Source organism: Pteropus alecto, unplaced genomic scaffold (assembly GCF_000325575.1).
Source record: "Pteropus alecto unplaced genomic scaffold, ASM32557v1 scaffold97, whole genome shotgun sequence".
Lineage (NCBI taxonomy): Eukaryota > Metazoa > Chordata > Mammalia > Chiroptera > Pteropodidae > Pteropus > Pteropus alecto.
In genome coordinates, this window is record NW_006439713.1 from 3320117 (window position 1) to 3338329 (window position 18213).

Here is an 18213-nt window from a genome sequence, read left to right on the forward strand (position 1 = left end):
TATCTCTTCTCATGGACCTGAGATGGCTGTCACAGTTCTAAGTGTCACACGGAGAGGACAATGTCATATGACCTTTTTTGTCAGCCAAGAGACTGTTCCCAGAAGTCTTATAGCTCACTTCCCCAAGTGTTGACTTGGCCAGGATCCTATCACATGCTCATCCCTAAACTAATCGGTGGCAAGAAAAAGGGTAATAAGATTTACTTACCCAATGATAAGATTTACCCTGAGGCTGGGGCAGGGTCAAGCTTCCAGCGGCATGTTGGTGGTGTGGGCTATCCACTTGAACAAAATTGGGGTTCCCTCAATTTGTAACAGAGAAGGGGATAAGCAGTTGTGTCTTCTGCCTTTGCAGCCTATGGGGTCTATAAATGAATAGACTGGTGCCCCTGTGACCGAGCTCACCACGACTGCGGGCAGCTGCCGCCCGTCTGTCCATTCCTGCCGGGAGGGGCGCCGGCCGCTGCCGTTCACCCAAGGCCTGCTCTGGTTCCTGTGGCGCAGGCAGCTCGTCTGTTCAGCCAGTGTTCCATCTTCCTAGCAGTTGACCTCGCTTATGAAATACTTGCTGTTGCTGGCACACGGTGGCCAGGACACTCCGTGTGTAGGGAGTGGCTCCTCGTTCAGCATGAGGAGGGGATGAAAAGGTCACATATCCCTGAGCGTGACAATGCCGTGCACCTGTCAACTTGGCACAGTCATGAGCACCGTCTCACTGGACTTGTCCACCTCTCGCATCCACAGCTTGCAGAGGAGCTGGCTGCTGGCGGGTCGGCACAGACCGGCGGGTCGGCTCAGCCCACAGGTCTCTCTGCCGCACTGTGGCTGCTCTGGCAAATTTGGCTGGTCCTTCAGGAGCTCAGATGTGTTCGGGTTTAACCATTTCCAGTGAGAGCTTTTGAACGATGGCTTGCATTTGTCACCGTGCAGGGTGTGGAACCTCACTGACTCCCAGGGCGACGTGGTCTGTAGCCTTTGGCTGTGGCAGGGTCGGGGGGCCTCGTGGGGGTCACTTGAGTTTTCGATCTCTGCTCTCGCGGGACCAGGGCCTGCTGGGCTGGCTTGCGCAGTTTGTTCTCATACCAAAGTTTTCAAGTGGCTGTGTTTTTTGAGTTTTTTGACTCTGGTTTGTATAATTTTCCGACTTTTTTGCTTTGGTTAGGCCAGCTGTCACCTCACACGGCTGGTAGCGTTCTTTTCTCTGGTTAAAGCTCTCCTTGGAGTTTGTGACATCTTTTTGAGTCCTTCGTGACAACTTTGTGGCTTCTCATCTGTGCTAGGGATGATTTACGATGTCAGGTAAATGCCCTCTGGATAAATGGAATGTTAATAATGGTATAATTCTGACTTAAAAATACCCCATGCACCCAGTTAATAGAATCTTCTCTGGGCTTGACTCTTGTTTTTAAATCAGGTCCAACGATGCTGTCATAGATCATATATTTCTTCAGCACAGTCGAGGTGTTGGTACAAAAATGTACCACAGGATGACACGGGGTGGGGAACCTTAGCCCACGCTTTTAAACTCTTATTCCCTGGCAGCAAATGGAAACTCAATATTTTAACCACTTGTCCATGGCAAGCATTTTAAGCACGTGAGAATCAGTATTGGCTTTTGGATTTAGAGAAAAAGAAATGTGGAAACACCTTTATTAATTATTAATTAATCTGAGCAGACACGCAAAGCGTGGCCCAGCTCGCCACGGTCCTACCCTCTCCTCTTCCACACCTGTCTCTGGACGTGGGAGGCCAGCATCGCTTCGTGAGGTACACGTCACACGTCGCTGTCAGGAAGACTTTGAAAATATCGATGTATCATTGACATATAACATTATAATACCCCCTATCTTTCGACTGGGATACCCTCATGTACCACAGGTGGTACCGAACTCTAAATGTACTGTGTTTTCTTATACGTGCAGGCCTATTATAGTTTGATTTAATAAATTAGGCACAGTAAGAGATGAACAACAATAACTAGGAATAAGATAGAACGACGAGAACATGCGGTCTCTCTCTCTGTGGTCTCTCTCGTGGCTGCTGAGTGAGTGATGGATGAGGAGGGCATACAGCCGGACGGAGGGATGATTCACGTCCTGGGCAGGACGCAGCAAGATGTGCGAGATTTCATCACGCTTCTCAGAATGGCGAGCAATTTACAACTTACGAGTTGTTTATTTCGGGAATTTTCCACTTGCTTCATCTGGACTTCGGTCAACCGTGGGTACCTGGAACCTTGGACAGGGAACCGTGGATGGGGGGCGGGCATGACCGTATATTAGTTGCAGGCGAGCCAGGTAACCGATGCTTTGTACATTGTTAAATGTTCGCCACAGTGAGTAGAGTTAGCATCCATCACCGCAGAGGGTTACAGAATTTTCTTGTCTTGTGATGAGAACTTTTAAGATCTGCTCTCTTAACAGCTTTCAAATTCGCGGCACAGTGTGGTTACCGGCGGCCACCGCGCCGGACGTGACGGCCCCACGACTAATTCAGTTTACAGGGAAGTTTGTGCCCCTCAACCCACCTCACCCGTTTCTCTCACCCTATCCACCCCGCAACTCCCGCCTCCGACAACTGCCAGCCCGTTCTCTGCATCTATAAGGATTTTTAATTTTTTTCAGAGTCCACTCATAAGTGAGAGATCATGAGGTATCGTCTTTGTCTGACTTATTTCCCTCAGTATAACACCCTCCAGGTCCATCCATGTTGTGACAAATGGCAAGATTTCATTCTTTTTTCATGATTAAATAATGTTCCACGCACATATCTAGCACATTTTTTTTTTTTAAATCTTGTGTCCGTGGACACCTGTTGTTTCTATGTCTTGGCTATTGCTTAGTTTTTTTCTGATTATCGAGATGAATAATTTTGGTGCTTAAAATTCGGAAAGTACCCAAAACTATAAAGAAGAAAATAAAACTCTCCCATAATTCACCTCGGAAACCCAAAGACCACGTCTGCTGGAGACTCCGCGTCTGGGTCCTCCTCCTTTTCCTACCGTCTGTCATCTTTCATCATCTTTTTTTTTTGGGGGGTTGTTTAACGACACTAGAATCATACTATATATGGCTTCGTATCCCGATCTTTCTTCCCAAGAATTTACATTTTTCATATGATAAACCGTTCGCTGGGACAGTTGGACGATCTGGGTTAAACGTCTCTGGGCACAGTCCCAAAGCCTGCAGGTAGAGTTGGCCGGGGCCTCCTGAGTGGAGCGGGAGGAGCAGCTGGCTTGCGGATTCGTTTATAAATACTGTAATAGCGCCCATTGCAAATATTGATTTTGATGCAATACTTAAGCCATTTTCTAATTGGAAAATAATTTTCAGCTGAAACAGTTGCCATTTGCAGTTTGTCGTGTTGTGAGGATTCTGTTAAGCGTAATATTTTGGGACTGGATATTTTCCTTGGAAAGTCGTATCAGCACAGAATTCCCATCTCTCCAAAAAAAGAGATGGGATTTTAGGTCTGTGCCAACAGGCCTGTTCTAAGAAAGATTTATTTTCTTTTTTTCTTTCCTTTTTTTTTTTTTTTTCAGTCTGGTAGTGTTCTAACCTTTTAAAATATATGGGTCTTAACAACTACAAATGAAAAGGACTGTTTCTTTCTTGGGACTAAAACCATTATTTAATTATAGTTCTCGGGATGGTTAATAAACTCCATGACTCTTTGTTTTGAGCTGAGCGAGGTGCGAAAGACGCGATCTGGGAAACCCATTATTACCGAAGCTGGGGGTTGTAAGGAAAGGAACACATTTTCAAAATATTTTCTTTGCAAAAGTATAAGTGTGCTTCAGTGTGCCAGCCCAGGCTTGGCTCTTATTCCATTCCTAATTTTTGCTTCATCAAGCCGAGCATCCCTCGGTGGAATGTTACCACTCTACCTCCCCGCCCCTCCCCGTTTTTTTAAGGGAAGGATTTTTTAACTTCATTCCCCTTTGAGGATATTTAAAAATAATGTTTAAAAATTAGTTTTGTCACTAAACGTTCATTGAGCCTTGGTATTAATACTTGGGGGGAAAAAGTTTTTAATATATTTAAATTCTCTTTCAGGTTGTTCCAAGATCTTTGAAGACCCAAGAAAAGCCCTATTGACGAAAAGCAAGACAAATGACTCACAGAGAAAAAAGATGGTGGCGCCAAGGGCATTTAAAGGTAAAATAAAACCCCCAGATAATCTTATCCCTCTTAGTTAATATATTTTTTTTAAATGTGAATACGTAAATATTTTGTATCTTTTATATTTGATGTTCGTGGTCCCAAATCTCCAGAGACCTTTTCTTGGATCCTTTGGTGTACGAGAAAGGGTTATGCTAATCCCACTGATGCTCCCTCCCACATAAGATGCCCCTCGCCGGGCACGCACTACCTGGTCTCCCGCCGCCAACACCGTAGGTGTTTTAAATCACTGCTTCATACGTATTTTAGTCAACACCTAATCCTTTCTCCCTGCCTTCACTTTCTTCTGCTCCTTCCAGAAGCAACGAGGGCCACGGGCAGTGTCTATAGACCTGGGCTTTTATGATAATTTTCTGTCATATTTTATGATAGTTTTCTGTCATATCGCTAAATTCGGTTTGTAGTTATTTTATAGTTATTTTGCATGAATGCAGTTGAAGTCTCATGTCAAGAGGCACACGCAGGGGACGAGTCTCTGTATTCATTAACTGTGCAAAAATATAAGGGTGGAGGACGTTGGCACTTTACCTCCTTAGCTCTTCAGGACTGTTGGGGTCTCCTCAGAAAAGCATTCCAGGGGCTGGAGGAGAACACGATGGGCCCATTAAATACTCCAGGCCACAGACCTCAAAAGAGTCTCTCCTCCACACCACTAAGCCAGGAGTGATTAGGAGATGAGGCACCAATTTGCGGCGCCTGGGGCAGGCCTGGGACAGAGACAGCGTCCAGTAAGAAACAGGGGTTCCCGAGGCCACACCCCCTCAGGGCCTCTGATCTGCAGCAAGTTCCTCAACAATGGTGCACGTGCTTGCTGGCGCTGCTGTGACAGCACCGCAGACCGGGGGCTGAGACAGCAGGTGTTTCTTCTCTCACAGGTGTAGGGGCCGGACATCTGAGATCAAGGCGCTGGCAGGCTTCGGTCCGTGGGAGAGAGGAAACTAGCCCCCTCCCACCTCTTAGTTCTTCTGGCTGGTCTAATCATCAAACTGACCTGAAACAGATTAACAGGAGAAAATAACCAAATTTATGGCACATGTACGCACAGGGGCTCCATAAGAAGGCGGGGCCTGAGGACGAATGGGACAGTTGAGGCTTATGCACCATCTTGAGCTAAGGAGAAAGCAGGGGTAGGGGCTTGGACTTCAAGGGGAAGGCAGGCCATTTCCAGATAGATTTGAAGGAGCAAACATTTGGTACGCAAATTCTTGCCGGGCCACCCAGAAATGGTGCGACGCAGAAGGGAGTTTAACAAACAGACTCCATGGGTTCGACCCCGTCACTGCACGTGGTTCACATGACGCTAAGGTGATGGCTCCCTTCTTTAAGCACGTTTTTCTCCTTTAGGAAGGTGGGCGAGGGGAGATCAAAGGTTCTTCCTGAGTCTTCCTTAAAAATAACCAGCTTAGAATAATGAATATCCCAAAGAGGCATAGTTTGGGGTGGGAAACTCTGTGCGCCGCCCCCCCCCCCAAGTTTCCTCTGAGGCTGCAAGGTCGAATCTTCCCCAGACCTCTCCTGGGCTTGTGGGGGGCCGCCCTCTCCTTGGGCCTGCACGTGGTCTGCCCTCCATGTGTGCCTCTGAGCCCAGACCTCCCTCTTCCTGTAAGGACACCAGTCACGTCGGATCAGGCCACTCCAGTGACCTCACTGGAACTCGATCACCTCTGTAAAGACCTGACCTCCGAAGAAGCGCACATTCTCAGCCACTGGGGGTTTGGACTCCAGCATCTGAGGGGTTGGGGGATCGATGCAGGTCAGCCCACTGCGATAGGCATTTGCGTTCATTTGGAAAGATAAGCCACATCCCACTGAAGAAGTTTAATTTCTATTTTAAGATCAGTGCAAAGGTACATTTGGCTTCTCATGCTTCTGCCTCCCACTGGTCGCTCTCAGTTGCTTCTGACTGCACGCACCAGAGCTAGGATGGTGTAAACCAAGCAAGGCACAGAATTTAAGACTCCTTTAGGGTAAAGTGGCCTTTTTTGGGTTTTTGAGGGGGAAACCAGATCTGGCCTCCATCCTCCATCTGATTGCCCTCTGCGCAGGCCCAGCACTGCCTCTGCGTGACAGCCCTGCCCCTACCCCTAGCCCACAGCACACCTGGGCGCCTGGGAACCCAGAGCTCCTGCCCAAGCTGGCCTGGCATCTTCTGGGCCGACACAGGTCTCCTATCTGCAGTCCACTTCCTCGGGCGGGTCCCGTGTGTACTTTCCGAGGCCTGAAGGCTGGCCAGCGGGGTAGCTGTTTGACGGAGCATGGCCACGTGGACTGGGATGTCCACATGACTGTCTGCGGGACCCTCTGCGTGCAAGACAGACCGGGGGTTGGAAGAAAAGAGGGGTAGGGGACCTCTATTTTCATCTCGCCCCAGCCCTGCAAATATTTAGGTCTTCTCTTCATCATTTTGCAGTATTTCCCCACTAAGTACAGAATAAAAATAATTACTTATTTTTCTCTTGGCACTCTGTGCCAGTTCATGCTTTATGTAGTTACAGCCGAAGGAACCCAAATCACATATTTGTTTCTGTTCAGTAAACATTTTGAAAACCAGAACAAAATAAGGCAGACAAGTAGAATTCTGTCGAATGTCATGCATTTGATTTTTTTAAGATACTGAATAATAAAATAAGGCCGGATCATGAAACACTAAATCATAAACATATACATTATCAAATGAATTTATCACCGGAAACAAATATTAAAGGGAGGGTTTTTAAGACAACAGAGATTTAGGTTGTGCTGGGCTTCGAAGGCAGATGAAAGAAAATGAGGCTCTCGGTGAAGCGATAGCATCGTGTCATTCATCGACTGCTAAATGTCTGCGGCACAACCATGAGAAACTCAAAAGTAAATTAGAAGTGCCCTAAAACATCCATTGGATACCTCCCCAATGGCAAATGGAACCCACGTGACTGGAAACGCAGTCCAGGAGCCGTGTGGCGGGGGCAGGCCCGGGGAGGGTGGTAGAGCATCCGTCTTGGTCTTCAGGTGCGTGGCTTTTTAGCTGATCTGGTTTGGAGGAAGGCGGCGGTTAATAAATCCTTTCGGTTGATGGGAGCTGGCGGAGTGTTAGGGTCAGGTACCCTGGCTCTCTCATCGGGGGGAGCTGGGGAGAACCTTGGTTCCTGGCTTCCTTGCCTTCTTGCCAGTCCACAAGCCTGTTGCTCTTCAAGGCTCCTCGGTGGCACCTCCCTGGCCCTCGGGAGTCAGCTGTCTTCCTCCTCCACGTGTTGTCCACGCCCCTCATTCGGCACGGCCGCTGGCTGCCTACAAGAGGAACTGACCTATCATCTCTCCACCTGCATCCCCTGAGGGGTGGGACTGTGTTGCAGCTCGATGTCCTATAGACCTATGTGTTTTTTCCCTGCCGCCCATCTTGGAAAGTATCCCAGATTTCCCCACAAAACACAGGAGACATAAACCGTTGTTTATTAAGTTTGTGTCTTGGTTGGCTACAGACTGAATGGCCGCTGTGCCTTCTGTCACGTTTCTAAGGCCCCAGGCATCCAGAATGCTGATTCCGTTTCATGAGGTTCGGAATCCCCAGAAGGCCGGCAGGGGCCCATCGTGTGAAATGTGACTTCAGCTGCTCCTGGCGAGGGCTCCGAGGATCTCACAGAGTTCTGGCAGACGCTTCTTGGTTACTCTTCGGTTTCCAAGCTCATTTTGAGGGTAGGACCAGGGTTTGAGATCTTGTCTCTTGGCTGGATAGAAATGGAATGTTTGTGTGTTGGGATGAATTTAGCTTTGTTTCATATTCCTGTTGAGTCTCCTTTTATCTCTGTAGGTGGAAAAGTTTTAGGGGGAGATCTTAATAACCTGGTTATTCAGGGTTTATTGTGTATGTTAGTAATTCACTGTCACAAAAATGCTGTGTAACAAACCACCCCCAATCTCGGTGGTTCAAAGAGGCGTTTATTTCGCTCATGAGCCTGTGGTTGGCCAGTTGACCTTGGCTAGGCAGTGTTGGTCTTGTAGTTTCCTTCCCGTGCCTGGGGTCTGGTGGTCTGGCTGGGGAGACTGGATGATGTGGCTTGTTCCACGTGGCCCTCACTCCAGCCTGCTGGCCTGGGCGTGCTCCTGTGCTGTGGAAAGTTGCAGGTGGAAAACTTTGTGCCCTTCGAGACTTCACCTGGGAACTGGCACACTCTTTTTCTGCTGCATTCCTTTGGCTGGTGCCAGTCACACGGATAGCCCCAAAACAGGGGTTGGGGAAGCAGACTCCACTTTCGTAGTGAGAGGAACCAGTCACATGGCCAAAGGCGTGGGCTCAGCACCAAGTAGAGAACTGCAGCCAGCCCTGCAACCCGCTGTAGAGTGACAGGAAAACAGGCTATTTAGTCTCCATCTTCGCCGTGTGTCTGGAACGCTTACTGGGTGTTTCAGTCATACAGGTAATAAACTATCCCAACCTAGCAGCTTAAAGCAACAACCAGCATATCACTTCTCAAGGTTCTGTGGGCCAGCTGGACTCAGCCGGACGGTTCTGCTTACCCGATGTCCGAAGGGGCCATGATCACGTGAGACGTGACCGTTCTGGAGTCCAGGCTGGCTCCCCCTCAGGCCTGGCTCGTAGTACTGGTCTTCGCTGGGTACCCACCTCTGGCCTTGGCCAGGTCGTGGTGCTGCCAAGGGCGTGGGGACTGGGTTCCTCGAGGCAGGAAGGGGAAGCTTCTGGTTCTTTGAGGCCTGGGCTCTGAAGCACTGGAACATCCCTTCCGCCACATTCTCTGGATCAAAGGCAGTTGTAAATCAGCCAGGGATTGAGGGGTGGGGACAAGCTTCAGCTGTGGTGTGAGCCGCAGCATGTGTGGGGGGAGGGACGAATTGTGTGGGGTGAGTTTTCCCACAGAGACGCTGAAAGGTGCAGAAAGAACCGTCTGTCCCTGAGCGTGGCAGCCGTGCACTAGGGGGGCCTTCCGTCCGCCAGGACGGACCTCTGCTGGGCCGAATGACCCTGGGAGCAGAACTGTGTTCCCCTGGGCCGCCTGCTGCTGTCCTGAAGGGGCCGTCTCGGGGGAGCTTCCCGTTCAGAGGAGCCCGCTCCCCGAGACCTTTGGCCAGGCCCCCATCCTCTCTCGGCCTCTCCTCTGGCTCATGTGCCAAGAGCATGGCTGACCTTCAGCAGCCACCAAGTTCAATTTCAAGACAGTGCTTCATTCCTTTTGCATTTTTTAGCAAATATGATCCCTCCAAAAAAGACTCATTTTCGACTTTAGGGGAAAAACTGTGTACTTTCTAAACATCCGGATAGTAAAAAATAATGCCTCCATTTTCCATCTTGGCCGGGAATCCATGGAGCCCTTTTGGGGGACAGATGCCCAGCTCACAGATGTGGGGTGAAGGCTTCCCATGAGAGGCCCCCCGTGATGGAGGTGGATGTGTTTGCACCATGGGAGGGTAGAAAGGGTGGGTACAGCGAGCCTTTGGCATGTCCCTGGAATAATGGGTTGAACCACAAACTTAAAAGGCACCCTTGTGCCTGTAATCTTGAAATCAAGATGTTTATTTTTATTTTCCAGTGAACTACTTAGAGTCATGGGCCAGATTTATGAAGAAGAAAACAAAACAAAACAAAAATGATACTGACCAAAAAAAAAAAAATATGATGGCACCTAACAGTATGAATTAGGAAAGGTATTTTCGGTGCCAGCTGATGGCTAAGACCTGCAGAGAACCGAGGGCTGGCTGGGGAACAGCCCCTGGAGCCTGGAGCCCTGGGGTAGGGTCTGAGGGTGGGAGAGGCCACTACAGGATCCAGCTATGGCCGGAGCCCTGGCCAAATATGGAGGGCCCCTCGAGTAGGTGATGGGAGGGTGTGGGGAAGAAACACCCCTACCCTTCTCTTCTACCACCCCCTGACCTCCAGATGGTGTCACAGTGACCAGGCTTGTCGGGGGCAGCCAGAAGGCAAGGGTGCCCCACTGAGGCAGTCTGTAGGTAGGAGTCAGTCCTGCGGGGCAGAGGCCAGGGCAGGAGGGGGGCTCTGGGAATGGGGTGCGGCAGACAGACAATAACTAGAACACACCGGTTTATAATCTGAATAAAGGAAAATATGAATTAAAGTATCTTCGAAATGCAGGGCAAAAGCTATTAATTGTGTCAGCCCAAAATTTCTTAGGGGCCTTGGAGCCAAGGCACCTGGGTTGGGTCCTGGCTCTGTCGTTTATTAACCAGGTGATCCTGGACAACTCAGTGACCTCCCTGGACCTCCATGTCCCCACCTGGATAATGGGGCTTCTAACTCTCAGAGTCGAGGTCGGGATTAAATGACAAATGTGTGCCCAACCCTCAGCCCAGGGGCTGCCACTTATGCACCTAGGGAACTGCAGCTGTGCTTTTTTATGAAGCCCTTAATCTGGAAGCTTAAAAAGATGCGTAGACAGCATGAGTTTCGGTGGGAACTTCAAAAGTTCAAGTCTCTCAGTATAATTGAAACTGTCTCATTTTTTCCTGTCTGACCTCTTCCTTCAGATGATCATTCGCAGACACCACCCATGAAGAATGACGTGTGTGAACGGCATGTGACGTGGGTTTGGGGGGCTCGTCCTGCTGGGGTTTTTTGGAGGCTATGGTCGCTTCATTTACCGCACGGGCATAAAGGATGCTTTCGGGCAAACGCACTTAATGCAAAGCCGTGATTTTTTTTTTTAACCGTTGGTGCACTGTATTCACTCCTACTGGACAATAAGACGCGGCAGGCGGTTGTTTATTATTACTTGTGCTGTCCCTTTTTATCTCCTAGCTGTCTCGGGTTCCGAATGCCTGGTGAACGAGCTGGCCTGCTGAAGGACATGATTCAGACTGTCCCGGACCCGGCAGCTCATATCCAGGTAGGTTTCCCCTGGACCAGGAGGCGGCCTGGCTTCCTCCTCGGCGGGATTGTCGTGGACGCCTGCCCACAGATCCGATCACGCCGGGGTCAGCCAGCCATGTCCCTGGGCCAGTGCGACCCACCACCTGTTTTATACGGCCCGCGGGCTAAGAAAACAGTTGTCACGTTTTTAAATGGTTGAGAAAAATCCGAAGAAGAAGAATATTCTAGAACATGTCAATTGCATGAAATTTAGACTTCATTGTCCATGGGGACGGCTTTGCTGGGACACACAGCCATGCTTGCCTCGTTTCCATACTGTCTGTGGCTTTTTTCACGCTTTGATGGCGAGTGGAGTAGCTGCAGCAAAGGCCACGTGGCCCGCAGAGCTGAAAATCTTTACAGTCTGGCCCTTGGCAGAGCGGCTCGCTGACCCCGGGGTTAACCTAGGAAACCACATCCACATTCTCCTAACTTCTGTTCCTATCCTGCCCTCCTTCACACTGCCCGGGGTCACCTGGGAGGAGACCAGATGGGGGACGCTTCGGTGTCTCACACGCAGACGCGGCTTCGTCCGCGCATGCGCACACGTCCGCGGCTCGTCCTGACGCACCTGCCCCAGCTGCTCGCTGACAGCAGCGCCCTGCGGCCGGGAGGCGTGAGCCGGAGGAAGCCAGGCTGGTGCCAACGGGGGTCCCGGAGAGGAAACCGGCCCGTTCATCTCAGTTCTCCACGTCCATGTGGGTATAGCCACAGCGCAGGAAGGAAGTGATGGTTTTAATATACTTGACCCAAATAACAGTTACAGAGAAGAGGGCCGGAGCTACATTATCCAGATAGGCTGTCTGCTCCCGTGCGGTTTAAGTCAGCTGTCTACACTGGCCCGAATCCTTCACTGCATGGCCGGTTCCTCACGTGCCCCCTATAATTCATTTTCTCTGAGTGGCCCAGTAAGTTTCATTAATTTATATTCTTTGCTTAAAACACTTCTCGAAAAATGGAAAGTGGCTTATAATTGAAAAGAAAGTGTATGGTATCGAAATATTTGCCTTTTTTTTTTTTACACTAAACTATAAAATGCCCTCTAATATATCACACGCGCACACACACATTTTAAGTAAAAGCAGTGTATTGGGGAGCGCCGTGTACCATGTGTGAGTCACGTTCATGCACATTCGGCTTCTCTGAAAATGGAATTAGAAATGACAAGAGCTCCAGTGCATTCTTTGGGCTCTGAGGGTGCTCCTGACATTTTAGAAATGGGGGGAAGGTCGAAATAGCCGTCTAATATATCACACGCGCACACACACATTTTAAATAAAAGCAGTGTATTGGGGAGCGCCGTGTACCATGTGTGAGTCACGTTCATGCACATTCGGCTTCTCTGAAAATGGAATTAGAAATGACAAGAGCTCCAGTGCATTCTTTGGGCTCTGAGGGTGCTCCTGACATTTTAGAAATGGGGGGAAGGTCCCAGGGGTGTTGAGGGTTCTTAATTTTATCCAGGGACAGAGAGGAGCAAATCCTTCTGGGGGGCGCTGGAGTTTGATTTCTGCGTGATATTTTATCGGGACCTGGCAGTTAAGTCTACAGAAGTGCGAGTGGAAAATCTCTCATGGATGTGACAAGCGTTTTCGGAAATATCTGGAACGTATTTGGCATATCCATGCTGTACACAGATGGGATGCAGTCAAGACTTTTTTCTTTTAGACTCTGTTGACCATGAAGCTGCAGGGAGCAAATTAAAGCTCACGGGGAGGTCGATATTGGTATAAGAAACACCTTCTACAGTTCAGAGTAGGTGGGTCAACAGCCAGGACCCGTTTTGATTGGCACTTCATTCCTAACCAACCAGAAGGAAAAGATGGAGTCAGCCAGAAATTATTACGGGTTTTTAAAAGTGAATTCATGGAGCGCAAAACAGTCTTAGATCGAGAAACACGATCTCCGCAAGTGTGTTTATTGGAACTGTCCTGGATTTGATCTCAGGAATGAGCTTTGTTTTCAGTTCTGATTTATCTTATTACCATCAGATTGGTTGATGTTAGGGAAGGGTGATTTTGAAAAAAATGGTAACCCTGAGAGTTTTTAAAAAAACAAATTGCAACTCAAACCGCTTCTGTGTGTTTTGAAGATGCACTGGCTAATTAAAGTTGCAGTTACTAAGAGCTGATGTTGGCCCCGAGGTAGAGAGAATGGTATTAAAGACATGTGTTTCCTTTATAAGTCTATTAAATTCCACCTATTGGAATTTAAATAATTATTCCTGGACTTCCTTTATTTTGATATATGAAATTGGTGTCCTTGACGACAGAGTTCGGTAAACAGATCGCCTTCCTCTGTTTCTTTAAAATACCCTATTCGGGGAACGTAGTCTATAAACGTTAATGTGCTGAGAAGTTGCTGCTCCTAGAAGGGAGCATCTTCTAAACGGCACGCGAATGGGTTCCAGTCGATGTGTTAATGTAAGTAGTAGATGATTTCGTCTTTGGCTTATTGCTACTGAAATGTGTTTTTCATCGGAAAAGGACTTGAGCTGTCCACAGAAGTGACCTAACTTCGCAGGTGGGCAGGGAGACGGCCATAAAGCCTTTCCGCGTCCTTCACGTTCGTGCCATGGGCTGATCTAGAGGAAAGAAATGTTTCTTGTGTATTAAAGAAATGTATTCCACATAATTTACCATGGTTCTTTTCTGCTAGAACAAATATTAAATACTATAGCAATTGTATAATACATGGTTATAGTATTCATATGTAATGTTATATGTTAGCATACTCTTACATAATTGCAGTAGAAGGGGAGAAAGGAGAAGAGAGAATATTCTGGAAAGAATTGGACAGCTACAGGGTAGTAGCCAAGAATTAAACTGCTGAGCTGACTTCTTTTCCACATGGTCTGTGGCTGTCAGAAACATTAAATATTTCTGACTATAAAAGATGCTAAACTTCAATGCTGTTTGTGTTTCATGGAAGAAGGGTCTGAGGGAGTTTTAAGAAGTAGCCAGCATTAAACGCAAGGTCGCTGGGAAGCCCGAGAACCCAGGAGATGAGTGGGACCCTGAAAATAACGTGAAGCAGATGCAAATGAAAGCTCATCGGGGCAGATACCCCCGTCCGTATCCCAAGTAAGGGGCCAGGTGTCCTCTCCTGGCTGACTGTGATTTATCCCACGGAGAAGGGTGGACCTCACCACCCAGCCCCTACCTGGCTGACAAAAGACCCACCGGGTGGTGAGCATTTCGTTCTTATTTGTGAATCTGATTTATAGTCACTTTGCTTCAGAGGAAGTGAGAAAGTTTATCCTTTGAGGATATACTCAGCAGACACCAGAGTTTCCCCCCAAACTCTACGTACTGTGAAGATGATGTAAGCCTTTGATACGCTGCCTAATTTCTCCTCGATAAATCAGCTTTGATCCGATTCCAACACAGCCCGACGAGCCTGGTGACTTTGTGGCTGTTTATAGCGGCGCTTTCATTTTTCTGCGGGATAATGGCACTTCATTAAACATGGAAGAGCAAATTTACTAAAATTTCTGCAATGAGTGCGTGTTATTCTCATAACCAGAAAAATAATATTGTTTTAAAACATCAAGATATTTGATATGGCGAAGCGGTGGCCATTTGTACCGTCGGACAGCCCCACCTGCAGATACACCACGTGCGGTTTGCTGAAGCCGGGCTGTGTTTCCTGTCTCCCCTCTCTGGCTTTCTGTGCCCCTTGGGCTGAGCTCAGTCCCCTGCTTCCGGGGGCTGTGCTCAGGGTGTGTGCTCCCTGGGCATGCTGCACAACGTCCCCGAACCGAAGTGTCCTGGTTAAGATTCGGTGACGCTGACATTCAGAGAGGGCACCAGCTTTACCAGGAGGTATAGGCGGAAGTTATAAAGAGAAGAAAGGTTAGAAGTTGTGTGTGGTTGGTCTGGAAGCCCCTTGGGCGGTTTTCCTCCAGAGGTGGTTCTTCAAGGCGTCCTTGAGGGCTACCCAAAATGCAGAGTTCTGGGCTTCCCCACAGCGGCCGCTTCAGCAAGTTTGGGCTGGACTCAAAGAACTGCATTTTCACAAGCGACTGAGGTGTTTCTGTGGATCTTAGTTAGATAATGAATAATTAATATTAACCTAGCCTGAGATAATCACTAAAAATTTATCAAAGCAACTGATTTTTTTTTTTCGGTCTTCACTGGAGGCCGCACATTCTTGTCACACCTATAAGCGTTTAAAGAACATTGTTTGGACTTGAGTTTCAAAACATCCGCTCGTATTTTGGGTTCTGTGATTGGGTAGAAAAGTCTGGAAGAGACGTTTCCATTGTTGCTCCTTCTGCCTCATGGGAGATTGACCGATCAGGAATTTGAATCAAGAATATTCCAGATCAGCCCCTAGCGATCGAGTGTGCAAGAGATGTCAGCGTGGCTGAGCCCACTGTTGCACGCACAGCTCGCTCTGTGCACTTGGGGTTTGAGCGTCGTCATCCTTGTTGCAAGACTCAGCGTTGGGACCACGGAGGAAGGCGGGGCCTGAGCTGGAGGGGTCTCTAGCTGCCTCCCCCGCCCACCCTTCCCTGTGTTCACCTTACCTCAGGTGCCAGGTTAATGCTCCAGGGAAGTCATCTTCTTCATCGCTTTTCTGATCGGAAAGGGCACGCACACTTTTAGGGCTTTCGACACCAGCATCTCCCCACCCAACCGCGCCCTTCCGCGCTTCTCCTGGAGTGTCACGTTATCACGTCCTATTCCGATTTTTACCTTTTGCCGATTTGAAGGGTGGAAAGTAGAGCTTTATAAATGTTATTTCATTCGCAAACGTATGCGAACGATCACCTCCTATATACTTGCCAGCAAGTTATAGTATCTCTTTTGTAATTTTTCTGAGCCATTTCAGTGAAATCTTGTAACATCGTTGGGGGCGGGGCGAGCATGAGCCCAAAGGGTGAGATCCCTGCTGACATTAAGCTTCTATTCTAGGTGTTGAGATGAGATATGCTCAAATGTGTGTGTGTGTGCATGCGTGCGTGTGTCAGCATTTACGTATTTAAAACTAGCATAATGACATGTATATATGTATATATATTCATGTCAGCATTTACATATTTAAATATATATATTCATGTCAGCATTTACATATTTAAAACTAGCATAATGACATGTGTATATATATATATATATATACATATTCATGTATTAATGCTGATTGTTATTCTCTAGAACAAACAGTAAGGTAACCAAGAGGGCATCCAGATCTGATTATGGAGGGCAGAGATGCCGTTTTCCACGGGGGGTTAGGGAAGGTTGTTGGGAGGAGCCGAAATTCAAACAGGCCTGAAGGAAGTGAGAGCATGAGCCACGGGATCATTCGGGGGAAGAGTGTCCAGTGAGGGGGAGCGGCACGTGCCAAGGTGTCAGGCAGGAGCCTGCCCGCCATGTTCAGAGAAAGGCAGGGAGAGCGAGCGGGGTCGGACAGGTGGGGAGGCCATCTCTCAGAGTTCCGGTATGCAGGGCTCAGGACTTTTGCATTTTATTCTGCGTGTCGGGACGCGGGGGGACCACCGGAGGGTTTTATTTACGCAGAATGGGCGACACGGCCTGATCGAAACTTTTTGAACAGCTCCATTGAAGTATAATTTACATCGATTGCGTCATTGAGTCTGTGAGTCATATGCCTGTGTTTGCGGCTGGGTGGGGAGCCGAGGTCACTGAGACGCCAAGATCGAGGTCACTGAGACGCCGAGATCCAGAGCGGGCATGGTGTTGAGCTCTGAGTCCCTCCAACGCGTAGAGGTTGGGAGGAGGAGGATCTGAGAGGGACAGCCGGTGGGTAAAGGGGAACGAGAGCCCCGGGCCAGCAGAGGCGAGCACCCTCGGCCCTGACAACATGGGAGTCCTCGTGGCCTCGGTAAGAGTGAGGGGAGGGGCCGAAGCCACATCGGAGTGGGGGCGGGGGACAGCTCATGCAGGCAGCTCCCTCCCCGTCAGGGTTTAGAAGGTTTAGTGCTGCCCTCAACAACTTCTTTAAATTATATTTTAATGAGATCAGCCCTGACCTATGTCATATTTGCCATACAGATTGTTTTTGACGTTTATTCTGCTTTTTAATTTTTATGCTCCTCCCCCATGAAATAAATGTTTTTATTTGCTTGATATTTTCCTCTCCGTATCGATATTTTCCTTCGCTGTCTCTCCCTCGGCTTTTAAACTGAGGACGTTCTTACCTGTTTTCCTAGTTTTTACCTTTCACCTTGTTTAAGAGAAGAAAGAGAGAACATGAAGCCCTTCGGCGTTCACAGAGGACGCGCAGAAGGGCTCACAGCGTCCGGGCCAGGTCCTTTTTTTTTCCTTTCTTCTAGTCCCTAGCAAAAAGTCAGATAATTAAAATATGTGGCGGTGACCACAACCTGTCAGACTGGGGCACGGACCGGCCGGAGGAGGTGGGGGCTGGAAAGGGCAGGTGTCGCAGTCAAAGTGCTTGTACCTGTCCCCCCCGAGTCCCGTCACCAGCGAACTGGTGTCTTGCACCATGCTCTTCTGGCCTCTTGCTTCTGTCTGGCACTGCCCTGAAAATCCTCCAAATCTCGACATTTGGCTCCTTGCCGTTTGGAGAAGGGAGGGGACATTCACTACGGAAAGCCTCTCTGTGGGCCTGTCTTCTGCACTTGCTATGTCACATGATCATTTTTGTGTCTCTCACTGTACCCTGCGCCGAGTAGATCCTTAACCATTTATGAGTTGATTGAATTCAATAAGCAATGGTCACAATGGGGCAAGAGTGACCCAGGCTCTTTGGGGACGAGTGGCCGTTCGGTTTTCACCTGTTCCTCATACTTCTCTCTTCCTTTGTAGACGTGATCACAACCATGTCCAGTTTGCAGCAGAGAGAATGTGTTCTCAAGGGCACTGTGTCACACACACACACACACACACACATTTATTATTCAGAGCAGTTTTAGGTTCACAGCAAACCTGAGCAGTAAGGCCCGGAGCTCCCACGTGCCCCCCATTCCCACACACCCACAACCTTCCCCATCACCAACTTCCTGCAGCACCGGGTGCTAAATTTGTTAACCATTGATGCACCTACGTTGACACATCATCATCACCCCGAGTCGATAGTTTACGTTAGGGTTCGCTCCTTGTGCTGTACATACTGCGGGTTTGGACAAATGGACGATGACACGCATCTCACTATGGTGTATTTGCACTGCTCTTAAGATCCCCCTTGCCCCAG

The 18213-nt window shown here is 48.7% G+C and overlaps 1 protein-coding gene across 2 annotated transcripts in view; it reads left to right on the top strand.

Moving 5' to 3' along the window:
- The first annotated feature begins 4051 nt into the window (after window positions 1–4051).
- ERG (ERG, ETS transcription factor) overlaps window positions 4052–18213 on the top strand; it is a 174958-nt gene continuing 160796 nt past the window's right edge. For both annotated transcript variants that reach the window (XM_006916737.1, XM_006916739.1), the window contains exons 1-2: window positions 4052–4157; window positions 10927–11014. In XM_006916737.1, coding sequence (XP_006916799.1) covers window positions 10943–11014 — 72 coding nt within the window. In that variant the 5' untranslated portion in view covers window positions 4052–4157; window positions 10927–10942. The remainder of the gene's footprint in view (window positions 4158–10926; window positions 11015–18213) is intronic.